At 42.3% G+C, this 16,258-nt stretch overlaps 1 protein-coding gene across 1 annotated transcript in view; it reads left to right on the top strand.

The window, feature by feature from the left end:
• The first annotated feature begins 3,083 nt into the window (after positions 1-3,083).
• Positions 3,084-16,258, top strand: part of Znrf3 (zinc and ring finger 3) — a 66,742-nt gene continuing 53,567 nt past the window's right edge. Inside the window, exon 1 of the mRNA XM_008841121.3 lies at positions 3,084-3,222. Within this exon, the coding sequence (XP_008839343.1) occupies positions 3,097-3,222 (126 nt within the window). The 5' untranslated portion in view covers positions 3,084-3,096. The remainder of the gene's footprint in view (positions 3,223-16,258) is intronic.

Genomic DNA, 16,258 nt, shown 5'->3' with positions numbered 1-16,258 from the left:
GATTCACTAATGAGAGAAAACATGCATCCCTTGTTTTTCTGAGTCTGGGTTACCTCACTTAGTTTAACAGTTTCTAGTTCCATCCATTTACCTGCAAATTTCATGATTTTGTTTCCTAGTGAAGTTTTAAGAAAGATACAAGATCTTAGACCCAGTCTCTACCCTCTGCTCCTCCAAAGCAGCTCTCTTATTACTGACCAAACCCCAAGCATGTTTAAGTAATAATGTAGTCATGTGGTCAAAAGGTAGGTGGAGTAAAACCAGATGGGGTCAGAAGTGTGGTTGTTGATACAGTGTCTTGACCTGGGACTTTAGGAAGCTACAGCTGGGCCAAGTTGAGTTCAACCTTACATCGTCTCCTGAAGGTCAGAGGTGACTGAGCTGTTGGCCCAAGTTCGCCAATCCTTGCTTATCCTCCTTTGCTGTAGGAGGTCTTGGCATTTTAGGCTATTCTTCATTTAATAACACTAGAACATTCCTGGATGGGCTAAGTCCTACATGAGCATCCTGGTAGCCCAGTTTACCTCACTGGTCCTATGGCAAAATTGAACTTGAGGAACTTTAAGAAATAGATGCTCTTTATCCTTTGTCTTGGAACTCCCAGGGGGTGAATACTTACCAGCCACAAAGACAGCAGCTGGCAGCTCCTTTAGTACCTTCTCTACAGTATCAGTGACAGCCATACTTGCCTTATGGGCTCTACATTGCCTCCCACATTGTTCCATGGAATTCAGATTCCAAGACACAATCTCTAGGTTGTACCCTTTGTCCTCCCCCTTGTTGCTGTCTCTGGAGTCTAGGCATACCACTGCCTGAAGGTGTGTGACCCATCAGCCTAAGAACCAGTTGTCAGTATTCCATCTTCTTCTTGAAACTCTTGATAGTAACTTGATGGCCAAACTCGATTGTAGTTTTTAGGGCTTTCTCTTTGCCTTGTTGTAGGCTATGACTCTACTGGTCTCATTCTTCTTCCCCTCTACACCATCCCTTACATCTCTTCCCCAAGTTTGGAATGACTGGCTGCTTTTGTATTAGTCTTATTCTTCCTTCAAAGTTTGCTTGAGGCCCAGCAGTTGCACAACCCTTGCCCCCACACTTTAGCACCTCTTGCTGTCTCCATTAAACTCATTGTTCCTGACTACAACAAATTTAGAGCTACAAACTTTTTCCTGAAGATTTTGTCTTTTAACCTTTTCCCCCAGTCAGATATCCAGATATCAGAGGAAGGGAACCCAGAATAAGCAAGTAGTACTAGTAGGAGGTCACCAGACTGAATTCAAGGACTGGGTCACCTCTGGATATACCATATGCTTGGCTGTGCTGTGTAGGAAAAGCCGTTTCTGTTGAACTTCTGTTTTCACCTGTGATGAAATAAGTGAGGAATACTATGTAATAGTTTCCTATTTGCTGCTACAAATGACTATAAGTCTAGTGGCATAGAGCAACACTGGTTTATTCTCTTGCAGTTTTAGAGGTCAGAAATCTAAAATGGGTCTTCAGGACTACATTCCTTCAGGAAGCTCCAGTAGTAAATGCATTTCCCTAGCTTTTCTGGCTAATATCCTCCTCTTCCATCTTAAAACAGCACTCTAACCTCCCCTTCTACTGTCACATCTGTGTGGCTCTCATATGTCCCTCTTTCTCTTTAAGGACCCTTGTGATATACTGACTTACCTAGATAATCCAGGAAACATCTCTATCTCATACTTAGTTGCATCTGCCAAAGTGTCTTTGTTTGTAAGGTAATTTATTTACAGGGTCTGAAGATCAGGATATAGATGTCTTGAGCTATTATTCTATCTATAGTGGATTCCTAGGTCTCCTATTAGGTTCTTATCACAAATATAAAGACATATTTCTTTAACTTAAGTGTTTAGCACATACAGTGCTAGGCTTATAATTTGATAAGTTATCTATAAGGATTTCCTCTTTCCAGATTGCTCTTAGACTCTGGGGGCCTGTATTGTATGATGCTTTTCCTGGATCACTCACCCTAGACAGGGAATGACAACAGATCAAAGTAAAGATACCACAAGAGTCCGGCTTGGTGAACCAATGAGTTTATGGGTTCATTTAATTATAATATGGGTAAAGGTTACTTAAAGAAGCAGGAATGACTCAAAGGCAGCTACATCACTGAACTCCCACCCCAGTATAGGCGATGGCTGATGAAAGCTGGGAATCCTGGTGCCCACTGCACAACTTGCAGGCAGCTTGGCTAGCCTGGGCCTCTTACAGACATCTTAGTCAGTTTCTATGTCCTCAGGGATCCTTACTGCTTATATAACCTTGAGGAGTCAGGGCCCCTTATACATCTGGTCAGTTTCAGGGACTTTGGAGACTTCTGGATTGTTTACTTCCTCCTGAGTCTCAACTGAGCCTCCCTTTAGAATTTTCTGTCTTAACAGGCTTCCCTTTAGAACTTCCTGGATCCTGAGGAGCCTAGGAGGAAATTGCTATACAACAGCCTGGTACAGCTCAGTGATAGAACTGTGAGCTCAGACCTTAGAATTGCTATGGTTTGTTTTTCACTTTTACACAAGAAAATCTGATGATGTACCTAGTTTTTATTTTGTGCTGTGAAAATTTAGAAAAGCATGCCAGGCTAGCTAGCCAGCCAGTCTAGCCCATTTGGCAAACTCCAGGTTCAGTGAGAGACCCTGTCTCAAAAAATAATGTGGAGAGAGATTGAGAAAGACACCTGATATCAATCTCTGGTCTCCACACATCATATGCACACAGCATACACACACACACACACACACATGCACGCACGCATGCACACACGAAGTTATACATACGTGCATATACACTATATATTTCTAGTGGAAGTTTGTTCTTTTGTCTTTTTGAGACAGGATCTCCCTTTAGCCCCAGCAGACCTAGAGCTTGCTATGTAGACCAGGCTGGCCTCTGAACTCAAAGAGATCTGCCCGCCTCTGCCTTCCAAGTGCTGGGATTAAAGGCGTGTGCCACCACAACAAGCTAAGTTTGAGGTTTTTTTGGTGACTTTGGCTTGATAACAATGAGAAATGCACAGAATGAGTCAAACAAGTCTGTGTCTGGCCTTTTGACCTCTTTCATTTTGTCTCCTAGATGCACCCACTGGGCCTGTGTAATAACAATGATGAAGAGGACTTGTATGAATATGGCTGGGTAGGAGTGGTAAAGCTGGAACAGCCAGAATTGGACCCGAAACCATGCCTCACTGTCCTAGGCAAGGTAAGCACCAGGCCTTCAGTCACTACATGGTGGTTGGGATTTTCCACTTAACTGTTTCCCTGAGTTTTCAAGTACTTGGTTCTAGAGGAGCGCCATGCTGGTGAGGTACTCCTCTCTCTGAAACTATGTGAGCAGACAGGCTAGGAGCCCACTGCAGGGTTCATGAGCTCTGACCCTGAAAGAGGCCCCTACCCTCAGAGTCTGCTCTACAGGCACCTACTGGGTGGCCTTTGGCAACTTGCCTTGACTTGGGGTCTTATCTGTGAAATGGGTTGATAGTTGGAATTTATCATACTTGCTGCATGTGATGGCCATGCCTTTAATCCCAGCACTCAGGAGGCAAAGGCAGGCAGATCTTGGTGTGAGATCTTATGAGATCTAGGCCAGCCTGGTCTACTTTATCTTACACTATGGGGGCCCCATGTTTCAGAATTTTGAGATTTGGGAAGTTTAAGAAAGTATTAAGGTGCATATATTTTCTATTAAGTAACCTTGAGGACCTATGGCAACACTCAGTAATCACACACATTACTTGTGTAGTAAATCATACAGATATTCACATTAAGTGGGATAACTGAAATCTAAATAGCCTCCTGTTAGCTCAGGGCAGCTTTGTGTCCAAATGAATTCAGGTCCATTAATTTTTGCTGCCAAGTAGTTATAGAAAAACTCGGGTTTTGGAGCTTTTTTGTTTGTTTGTTTCAGAATAGCAGATGGCAGTTATGGCCCTGTATTAAAACTTACTTCATAGGTGGTTAGGAGGTGAGATGAGATGAGATGCAAATGCTAGTGCCTCGTTTGTCGCTATTGGCTATTGGTACCCCACTTAGAAGTACTGGGGGTGAGGGAGCTTTTTAGCTGCTAGGGTTCGAATTACTTCTGAGTACAATGTAAGATAAAAATAAATTTATTTTGGAAAGTCATCTTTCAAGAACTTTCTAATCTGATGGGTTTTAAACCTGTTTTAAAGTGAAGCATTTTGTCAAAAGGAAAGGCTTAGTGAAAGTTACTTGAATTTTTGGTTGGAGGAAAGATGGTTCCCTAAGAGTAGTGTTTTGACTGGACATTTTGATCGTCTCCAAAGCTAAGGTCTTAAGCACCCCTGGAAAGACCATTGAGTCCTGTACTGGCAGCTGAAACTCTCTTAGATACCCAGGGAGGAGAACAAGTGGTTTGATGCAGGGAGCCTTTGCCAGACCTGAAGATGCTCCTGCTAGCCACTCCTAAAGATTTGGTCCCAGAGACCCTCATAGGCATAATTTGTATGTGATTTTTTTTTTTTTTAATGTCCCTTTTGCTTTGTAAGTAGCTTCATGATTCCTCAAGTTTTCCTGCCCTTTCATTGGGAGAGAAAACTGAACGGTAATGTTTGGTTTACAGTTCAGCAAACCGAATCAGACGTGTTTTAGGTGGCTCAGCCCTGATACTTCATCATTTAAATAGTTGACCAGACTGCTTAATGGTAGTTAGGAGAGTAGTACCCCTCTTAGAATACTTCAGTGTTTTGCTAAGAGAAATGCCAGCTACATTCAAAGGGTAGGAACAGTATTCTCCTTGTAGGTATCCGCCTCTAATAGGCTGGTTTCTCCTATGCTTAAGCTGCTGCTGTGCCGTGCCCAGTTTGCTGACTTCATTTGCTCACCCCAGTCCAGTAGGGCTCCATCTCTTGTATCTGTAAATGGGTTGGCACATGGCTCACAGTATCACCCTTACTGTCCTTTGATGGCTTAGTGATGGGGCACTTGTTGAAGTCACTCAGAGAACCAGTCTATTTTCTCCACTGCCTGAACCAACTGTGCCGTGGTTTTACTTGGAGAGTTTTATATGGTTTGGCCTGCTGGCCTGTGAAGCCAGCAGGGAATGGAAACCTTAGACATACATTGAATCATTAAGTACTTCTTGGGTTTGCTCATTCACGAAATCGAAATCGTTATTGAATGAAGGGGCTTAGGAGTTAAGTGTGTAGATTTGGAGGGTGGGGGCGGTGCTATAGCAAGAAGTGATTGGCAAAATGAAGCACAAGGCCCTGGGAAGAAGGCTGGGAGTGTAGCACCTAGCATGCAAGGCACTGGGTTCCATCTCCAGCACTACAAAAAAGAAAAAAGGGTGTTAAAAGGTAGGAAGAAACAGCCAGCCCAGCATGCAGGTGGGGGTGGAGGGACTACCCTGGATGGATGTTGAGACTTGTTGAAAACCCTAGAAGGGAAAAGACTGTCAGCCACAGAAAAGCCTGTGGAAAACAGAAGGTCCCTCTCCCTCCCTTACCTTCCTGCCCACAGAAAATCTTGAGCTGAAACCCTGAAGAGAGGAATGTCTTAAATTTAAAAAAAGTAAATGCCTCTCTAGGAGTTCAAATAAAGTTTCATTTTAAAAGTAAAAGATGCCGGGCGTGGTGGCGCATGCCTTTAATCCCAGCACTTGGGAGGCAGAGGCAGGCAGATTTTTGTGAGTTCGAGGCCAGCCTGGTCTACATAGTGAGTTCCAGGACAGCTGGGGCTACAAGGAGACCCTGTCTCAAAAAAGACAAAAAAAATAAAAATAAAAAAATAAAAAATATAAAAGTAAAAGACATAAACTCATCACCTTGCTTTATTACTCAGAACTTTTGAACTCAGAAAGGAACACTATAAACTCATGAAAGAAAAATGATTTACGATCATGTCCTAATCTTTTTGATTGTGTAGGAGGTGCAGACCGGGATCAGCTAGGGAGGCAGAGTTAGGGTGAGGACAGTCCCCCACAGGGAAGCAGCAGGCCATAACACCCAGCCAGGCCTTGCTGAATTCAGGCTAGGCTTGGGCAAATCTCCTCAGTCTTCCAGGCCTCCCTTTTTTTCCTACTGTGAAGATGCTATTCTGGTACCCTTGCTCATTTACTATTTTGAACTTCTGGATCTTATTTAAGATCTTTCCTAATATCCTAGTTTGGAGAGACTCTAGCTACAGCACTGAAAGATTTAACCCTGTGTTGGTTTTCCTAGGAAATTAAAATAGCAAAATTGATATTTTGAGGCTGCTTACATTAAGGAGGGTTTTAAATCATTCCCAAAGTGCAAGAGTCTTTGTGCCTCAGTCATTTCAGCCCTTCAGTTCAGCAAATGTTTATTAAACATCCTACAGAGCTGCAGAGAATTCTGGAGGGCTGATTTGACTCCTATTTCCCATCAGTCTCACAGAGACTTAGAGCTTCTAGCAGAGTTCACCTGGCCCTGATTCTGGAACTCCAGGCAGGATAAACCCATCACCTCAGGTTGGAGCAATTCTGTGGGAACTTTTTGAAAGACATTGTGGTCAACAAGTCTGAACCTGGCTCTTTCCAATGCAGTGTTTCAGAAGACAGTATGGAGAAGTTAATTAAAAGATATGAAAGGTAGGGGATTTTTATCAGAAATACCACCTTGGTTGAGTGACCTTAGAAAGGTGACTTCAGAAGCCAGGCATGGTGGTACACACCTGTAGTCCTAGCACTTGGGAGGCAGAGGCAGGTGGATCTCTGTGCGTTTGAGGCCAGCCTGGTCTACATAGTGAGTTCTAGGCCAGCTGGGACTACAAGGAGACCCTGTTTCAAAAAGACCAAAAAAAAAAAAAATGTGTGACTTCAGTTTCTTGGTGTCTCCTTTGTCTCTGTGATTACTGTAGGGGCTATAAGGTGTTAGCTGAGGACTTGGCTCAGGGCCTAGTCCATGCTATGCTGGGTGAGTATGAATGCAGCCTTCCTGGGTGGGTGCTTACTGCCTAGTAGCAGCTGAAAATGCAGCATCTCTGTTGCTCGTCACACTGAGATCTTGTCCATATTCTTATGTTATACTGAGGAAATTGAGTTCCAGAGAGGGTGTCCACATGATCTAAGATCAAACAGCTCACAAGAACCTGGAGCTAAAACAGAAGTGTCCTGTGCTTCATGTTGTTGAGTTCTTGTCTCATGTTGGTCAGTCTTTCTAGATAAACATCTAGTGCTATTCCTATAGCTCCAGGTGTGGTCAGGGGTATTGTTTCTACATGGTAAAATCCCAACTCTAGCTCTACTGAGGGTCTTGGGCTGTATTCCAGAACCTGTGTCTGGGTGCTGCCACTCCTCCCAAGCCAGTAGTCCCCTCCCCAGGTCTCCTCTGTATGTATCTGTTTTATTTCCACTCCCCTGCCTACTTAGTGGGAGGCATAGCCCTAATATCCCTGGTTTTCAGAAGATTCTAAGAAGGGAATTCTCTGGCCCAGCTTGAATCAGACACTCTTCTGTAGGCCGTCAGTTGTGCTCTGGAACTGGGAATATACTGGAACTTAGCCTGTCACACTTTGCCATGTGTGAGAGTAGGGAAAAAAGAATATGTTCTTCAGGAGAGAGCTAGGGAGGCCATGCAAAGCTAAGAATGCTGTCACAAGCTGGTTCTCAGTTTATCTCAGGTCACTGGAGAGGGTCTGTTAGGAGGATACTCTGAGTCATATGTGCTGTATCATAGAGCAGATCTCCTGCTCCTGCATATAGATGTGCTCATGGTGAGTGAGAAGAAGCCAGGCAAGAGGGACTGTGTGAGAAGGAATTTCTAGAACAGGACAGGAAAAGGGGGAGCTAGGACTCTTCAGGGGGTGTAGAAAGTTGCTGAGGAAAGAAGTGACTTTCATGTTGAAGAATTTGGTCTTTGTTCTCTAGATAGCTAGGAACCACTGAAGGATTCTGCTGGAACGACCATGTCACAAGGTCTGGCTCTGGGGATGCTCCCTTGGTGGCAGCATCTAGGCTAGACAGAAAGGGTCAAGTATTCTTTGCTGCTGGATGTCTTAGGGAATTGAGTGGGCCTTGGCATCCATCATTTTTAGCCAGTGGAATTGTTGAGGACACCTCGTGTTCACCTGTTTTCACACTTAGGTATGCAGTGCATAACCCGCAGAGTGACAGGGAAGAAACCTGTGTCATGAGGAGAGCTACTCTGAAATCTGACCCTCTTCACAAGCTGCAAGGAAACTGAGGATGAGGGGTTGACAGAGACCTGACCCCTGTGCTCAGGCTGTCCCCTCATCCAGCCCACAGAGTCTCAGAAACTTAAGGGCAAAAAACCCAAAAATGTTGGTGACTAAGATGACCAGAAAACAGAGTCAAGGGAAATTTTCCTTTTCCAGGAAGGTTGGAGCATGGGGAACATATAATGGTTAAGAATAACTAATCTGGAGAGATGGTGCAGCACTAGCTGCTTTCCCAGAGGACCTGGGTTCAGTTCCCAGCACCCATATGACAGCAAACAACCATCCGTAACTCTAGTTCCAGGGGATCTGATACCCTCTATTGGCTTCTATGGGCACAGCAATGCACTCACATACATGTAGGCAGAAAACTCAGATACATGAAGTGAAAATAAATAAATAAAAATTTTTTTAGAAAAAGACTAAGCAATCTGGGGCTAGAGAGATGGCTCAACGATCAAGAGCAATCACTGTTGTTACAGAGGAACCTGAGTTCAGTTCCAGTATCCATATTAGGCAGCTCACAACCACCTGTAACTCCAGCTCTAAGGAATCAAGCACCTTCAGCCTCCTCTGAGGGCACCTGCACTTGCGTGCACAAACACACACATATACATAATTAGAAGTGAATTTTAAAAAAGACTCAACTGGGAGCGGTGGTACATGCCTTTAACACCAGCACTGGGAAAGCAGAGACCAGCTGAGACTAAGACCAGCTGGTGTACATAGTGAGTTCAGGCAAGCTATAGGGAGATCCTGCCTCGAAAAACGAAAGTAAATAAATACAGACTAACCAATCTGGGTTTAAACCCCTGTTTCCCTCCTACTTGCACTCTTTTTGTTTTGTTTTCTGTACTGAGGGTAGATTGATATTAGGGCCTCACATGTTAGGCAAATATACTATCATTGAGCTGCATTCCAATCCTCTATTTTTTTTTAAATTTATTATTTTTATTTTATGGGTATGCATGTATTGCCTGCGTGTAGGCAAGTGCACCCATGTTGTGCAAGGTACCCAGAGGACAGAAGAGGCTGTCAGATCCTCTGGGACTGGAGTTACCGACAGTTGTTAGCTGCCATGTGGGTGCTGGGATTCAAACCCAGGTCTTCTGCAAGAACAACCAGTGTTCTTAACTGCTGGGCCATCTCTCCAGCCCCCTCAACTTCTTTTCTTTTTTTTTTTAAATGTTATTATTTTTATGAGTGTATTGCCTACGTGTGTCTAAGTACACTTGTGTCATACAGTGCTTGCAGAGTTCAGAAGAAGGCATCAGATCCTCTGGAACTGGAGTTACAGATGGTTGTTAGACACCATGTGGGTCCTGGGAATCAAACCCAGATCCTCTGCAAGAGCAGTCAGTGCTCTTAACCACTGAGCCATCTCTCCAGCCCCCAACCCTCAGTTTCAACCCACCTAAAGCTCTGGGACCCCAACAATCACTAACTTTTCTGCATGTTTCCATCTCCTTAAATTGGAGCAGAACCTAAAGGAGAGAGAATATCCACAGTTGGTCACTGTTCTTGGCACAGCTGAATGCACTACACAAAGTTTTTATTGTCTGTCTGTCTTTCTCTCTCTCTCCTCTCTCTCTCTCTCTCTCTCTCTCTCTCTCTCCCCCCCCCCTCTCCCTCTCCCTCTCCCTCTCTCCCTTATCATCCTTCTGTTTCTTCAAAGTTGTATTACTTAGGTAGTAAAATCCAAAAGGACAGACAATAGAATGGTGGTTGCCAGGCACTGGGGTCCAGAGAATGGAGGGTTGTTTAGCAGGTATAGAATTTCAATTTGGAAAAATGGAAAGGTTCTGGAGGAAGATGGTAGCTATGATTTAACAGTGTGAGTGTATTCTTTGCTGCTGACCTGTGCACTTAATGGTTAAAATGGTGCATTCCATTCCATGTTATGTGTATTTTAACCAAATTTTTAAAATGTGGTATCACTTAATCATTTTACAATAGAGATTGGGTATAAATAATAATAATAATAATAATAAAAACTGGGCATGTTGGCTTATGCCTGCAGCCCAGCCCTGGGAGAATGAGGCAGGAGGATCATCATGGGTTTGAGGTTAGCATGAGCCATATATTGAGTTCCAGGTCAGCCTGGGCCACTGAGTGGGACCTTGCCTCAGTAAATAAAACAGTAACAGCAGCACTAAACTTGCAGTTCCTGAAATGCTGAAGTATAGACCTATCGTGAATGGATGCCTAGTAGGCCTGATATAAAGAAGAAAAGGAAACAGAAATGATTGGACAGAGATCCCTCCTCCTTTGCACATCAGACCATCCTGGGAAAGTTTCTCCCGTGTTTTCAAACAACAGCTCTCAAAACAGTTTAGTTGAAGGGCGAATGCACTTTTTTTTCTGTACATTTTTCACCTCATAGTGGAGGGAGGGAAGGAAAATGAAGTTAAGTGAAAGATGTTCTTCACTAATATTAACCAGAGCCTGAATATGATATAGGCAACAGTTGGTGCTTAAAAATATTAAATATGAGCCAGGCGTGGTGGCGCATGACTTTAATCCCAGCACTTGGGAGGCAGAGGCAGGCGGATCTCTGTGAGTTCCAGGACAGCTGGGGCTACAAGGAGACCCTGTCTCAAAAAGACCAAAAAAAAAATTTTTTTTTTAAATGGGGGAAAAAAATCATCGAAAGGACCATCAAAATTTGGCCAGGAGACCCCCTAAGGAACCACAAGGTTTGTGCCAGGATTTGCAAAATCAAAATTATTGTCAGAACTACTGCCTTATCACTTGTCTTTTTCATTCTCTTCTCACAAGTGAATGGTGGTTCTCTAGGGGGACAGCTAATGAAATATTTGCTTGTGTGTTCTGTTTTTTAAATTTTTTCTGTTTTAATTTCTAATGTAATATCAGTAGCTGTAACCCATGTAAACAAAAGTTATTTGGGCTTTTTTTTTTTTAAATCTTTTTGAGACAGGGTCTCCTTATTGCCCCAGCTGGCCTGGAACTCACTATATAGACCAGGCTGGTCTCAAACTCACAGAGATCCACCTGCCTCTGCCTCCCAAGTGCTGAGATTAAAGGCATGCATCACCATACCCAGCTAGGGGCTCTTTTTTTTTTTTTAAGTATTTTCTTTATTATTTTTTATTTTATGTGTATGAGTGTATTGCCTGCATGTAGGTGGAGTGCACACATATCATGCAGTGCCTGCGGAGGACAAAAGAGGCTGTCGGATCCCCTGAAACTGGGGTTACGGACAGTTGTTAGCTGCCATGTGGGTACTGGGATTTGAACCCGGGTCTTCTGTAAGAACAACCAGTGTTCTTAACCACTGAGCCATCTCTCCAGCCCCGGGGCTCTTAATTTTTGAGACTATGAAATGAAATCTGAAATTTGAGTTCACCAACCTGGCATTATATTCCCACTGTAAGATCACCAGCTCTGTGACAATCATAAAGTCAGTGGAGATGTACAGACACTAGCAGACAGTACAGGAAATAGAAGGCAATGTATTGTCATGGAACAGATGTGCTTTGTAGTACTGGAGCCAACTGAGTGTTGGTTTTGAAGTTCTAGTAATTTGGATACAGTTTTCATATTTAATAACAAATAAACATGAAAAACTTAAAGAACATCTTAATGTCTTTGAGGATTGGATTGGCATAAGACCTTGAGTCTTGACCTTCTAGAGCAGATAACCTGAATAAGCCTTTACCTGTGGCAAGAATTTGTGGGAGTCTGGTTAAGCTACAGAATCCTTTTTGAGCCATGTAGCTATTTGGCTGGGCATGTAATTCTTGTTGGGTTTTTGGTCACACATGTTTCCTAAGATACTTGCATGTCCTCATCATTGACCCAAGCCCAGCTTAGCTCATCTCAAGAGGGATGGTGAGTCTTAAAGTCGTTGGGTCTGAAGGAGAGAAAGTGGCTGACTATCCCAGCTGCCTCACATTACAGTCATTAGCCTCAGCAGACTACCTCTTGTCAGCAAAGAAAGTAGGTATTTGTCATTTGTTGGCACAGGGCAGCATGACAGCAGCTCATTGCCCTGGTATCCCTGAAAGCATTTTATGCAACTGCTTAGGATACTTCCTGTGTCCATCTTTTTATAGGGTCTTTTATGTATTAAATGGTTTTTAGCCAGATGCAGTGTCTGGAGATATTTTTGGTCTTTAGAAGAATATGTTGAAGGGCTGGAGAGATGGCTCAGCAGTGAAGAGCACTGGCTGCTCTTGCAGAGAACCCAGCTTCAGTTCCCAGCACCCACATGTTGGCTAACAAACCATCTGTAACTCGAGTTCCAGGGGATCCACCACCCTTTTCTGACCTTTGCAGGCATTGCACGTCTCATGGGTACACTTACACACATGTAGGCAATACATTCATACAGGTGGATCTCTGTGTGATTGAGGCCAGCTTGGTTTACATAGCGAGTTCCAGGTCAGCTGTGGCTATAGGGAGTCCCTATCAAAAAAAGACAAAAAGAAAAGAAAAAAAAAATATGTTGGGGTGCAGGGAGGTACAAACCAGATTGTTGCTCGGCATACTACTGTGGACATGACAGCCTACCCCAAAGAATGCTCTGGTTTCGTAAAATGTAATATGCAAATATTTGTCAGTTAAAAAGAAAGAAAAATGTCTGTAACATTGAGGTAGATAAACCCTGTTTTATTGTGACATACAAATATATTCTCTCCCTAAAAAGTTGTTAAATTCTGTCTTCCTCATTCCCCTCTGTATCCCATTGTTCTCTTTTATAATGACAGAGCCATGGTGTCTTTGTATATAATGTCTTTGTTCTATGGAGTGAATGAAAAGCATTTTGCACATTTATGTCTCCAAATTGAGGGGTGTGTAGAACCCATACCATTAAGCTAAACAACCTGTACATGAATAATTCTATTCAAGAGAAACTGAGTCTTTAAGCCACTTAATGTCTCTTTGCCTCCATTTCTGCAAATCTCCTTCTGTTAAGAGTTGTGATGGAGCTGGCAAGATGGCTCAGTTTGCCATACAAGCCTGATGACCAGTTGGGTACGCTGAATCCACAATAGAAGGAGAGAACTGACTTTGGAAAGTTGTCCTCTGACCTCCACACACACAAATATGCACACGCACACATATAAAAGTAAAATTTGTTTTAAAAAGTTGTGATGATTTAAAAAGTAATAATGTATGCCAAGTTCATAGAAACTCAGCAGTTTCTGTCTTCAAATAAACTCCTGCTGAGCAAATAAGGAACCCTTTTCCTAGTATGAGCCAAGGTGGGTATCTTGGGGAGGAAGTTTGGAAGACTGCAGATTTATTTTAAGGAACACTTGAGTAATTTATTTCCTATATTTGGCTAAAAAGGAAAGCAAGAAAAGAACTTAATAAAAGAAATCAGATCACAAGATAAAGATTGGCATGAATGGAAAAACTTAGAGAATGCCATTTTCCTTTGGAGGTAAGAATGTCTAATTTGAAAGTCACAAACTTTTAATTTGACACTTTTCACCCTCATCTAAATCTTCCAGAAACTTCTTGGTTAAAAGGCTACATTAAGCACAGTACTTTAAAAAAAAAAAAAAATCTAGATCAGAGATGTTTTCAACTATAAAAGGCTGAAACCATTCTTTGAAACATACTGGGAGACTTAAGGGAGTTTTGAAGATAGAGTGAGTGAATGGAACAGATACCCTAGGAGCAGGCAGCTGGTCACCTCCCAGGACTGAGAGAAGCCTAGTTCTTTACAGTCCTTGAAGCAAGCTTTCAACAGAACCACACTGAGGCTATCCCTGAATACAAGGGATGGTGACAGGCTGCCCAAAAAGCTCATCAAAAATAACTACTGAACTTGTCTACTTTGAGAGGTTGTTTTGAAGTAAAAAGAAATTAGAACCTAATGATTAAGTCTTCATAATATATAAAATATGAGTACCAGGTCAGTTGTCCAAAAATCTCTCTTGCCTGGAGCAAGCCCAGAAGTCCCATTTGTTCTCCATCCTCAAATAGAGGGGTTTTGCACAAACCTAGCTTGGCACATGCATTAACCTGCTGAGCAGCAGTTTCTGGCCATAGCCAATGTTGGTTCAGTTATGAGAGCTACCAAGGCCATGGAAAGCATGAGTATTTCTAAACCACCACCACTTGTAGCACATAGGAGCAAAAGACTGCTATATCCCTCAGTTGGGCATAGAATCTCATGGAGGCAGGCAGAGGAAGTGGAGACATGGGAGAGAACCTGCCTGTTGGCCTTGGTCATGAGACCTCAGATTCCTGATACAAATAACACTTTTTTGTTTTGTTTTGTTTTGTTTTGCTTTCTGGTTTTCTTTCCAGAGTCACTATCTTTTATTTGATAGAAGGTTCAGCAGACCATTCTGTTTGATGATCTTTTTTTCTAAATCCAAATTCAATATTAGGCTATGTGACTTGATACCTTTATTTTTCCTGGTTATAAAAATAGAAAAGGGGGCCAGTGAGGTGGCCCAGCAAGTAAAGGAGCTTGCCACCAAGCCTGACAACCTGAGTTTAACTATTTCTTTTTTAAATTAATTTTTATTTTATGTGTATCAGTGTTTTGTCTGAATGTATGTAAGTGCACCATGTGTCGTGCAGTGCCCACAGAGGCCAAAAGAGGGTGTCAGAGCCCCTGGAACTGGAGTTACAGATGGTTGTTAGCCAGCATGTAGGTGCTGGGAACTAAATCCTGGTCCTTTGCAAGAACAGCAAATGCTAAGCCATTCCTCTAGCCCCAAGAACTTCTATTTCTTGTACTGTATTACAGAACTTGGCCTTCACTATTCAAAATTAACCTGTTGCTATATTCAGCAATCTATACATATGTATAGGCATGTGTGTGGAGGTTAGAGGACAACTCTGTGGAGTTGATTCTTTCCTTTCACCTTTACATGAGTTCCAGGGATTGAGCTCAGATCATCAGGCTTGCATAAGAAGGGCCTTTCTTTACCTATTGAATTACCTCACCTGACCAGTGTCATCTAATTTTAAAAGTATACCCTTAATCTAAAATTTTCTGGTTCCTTTATTTTTAAGAAAAAAAAGTATAATTTATATCACCACTTTTATGTTCCTAGTGCCAAGGACAGATTCAAATATTTGCTTTGTGAAACTAAATATGGCAAGCTTGAAAGACGAGGAAACTTTCTTGTTGTCCTTATTTAAAAGACAACACAGTCCAGCCTTAAACTCCTGATCTTCCTGCCTCTACCTCCCAGATGCTGGACATGTATATGTATGTTTGTGTTTATGTGTGTATGTGTGACCATAGCACACATGTGAAGGCCAGAGGACAACTTGGAGGAGTCAGTTCTCGCTTTCTAGTATGTGGGGTTGAACTCAGGTCATCAGGTTTGGCAGCAAGCACCTTAATCCATCTAGCTGGTTCTGTTAATGTTTGTTTTACTAATTTGAAAGATTAAAAATAGTTCACTATTTTCAGTCACATCTTTTTATCAGCAAACATTAAACTCTAAGCATTTTTCTTTGTCCTAATTTAATTAATGTTTTTGTTAAATGTCTCCCTCCTGAATCCTTACTCATTTTTAAAAATTAATTTATTTTTTATGTGTTTTGCCTGAATGCATGTAAAAGTGCATCTGTGTCATGCAAATTGCACAGAGCCCAGAGGAGGGTGTCAGATCCCCTGGAATTGGAGTTACAGACATATGGGTGCTGGGAATTCAGCCCTGTTTCTCTGGAGGAGCATCCACTGCTCTTAATCACTGAGCCATCTCTCCAGCCCCTCATTTTTAATGCATAGATTTTAATGTAGGTTTAAAAACAAAATATTGTATATTATTCTTAATTTGATATGTTATTATTTGCAGTGGTGAGAATGCAGCTTAGACTTAGCTCACACATATTAGACAGTCTCTCTACCACTGAGCCGCACTACCTGCTCCAGAATAGTTTATAGCTGGTCCTTTTATTTCTCTTTTGTTTGCTTGATGTGCAGAACTTTGAAATTTTTACATATTGTCCTTATTTCTTCTGCTGCTTCTCATCTCAATATAGTCCATCTTTAAATCACTCAAAGCTTATTTTGATACATAATGTCAGGAGTGGGTAAGTAGAATCTCAAAAAGTTCTCCCCACCCATGGTCTTGGTTTTT

The sequence above is a fragment of the Nannospalax galili genome, unplaced genomic scaffold, assembly GCF_000622305.1.
Source record: "Nannospalax galili isolate Female #2095 unplaced genomic scaffold, S.galili_v1.0 scaffold259, whole genome shotgun sequence".
Classification (NCBI taxonomy): Eukaryota; Metazoa; Chordata; class Mammalia; order Rodentia; family Spalacidae; genus Nannospalax; species Nannospalax galili.
The sequence above is the reverse complement of the archived record's forward strand: the minus strand, read 5'-3'. Positions and strand labels throughout refer to the sequence as shown.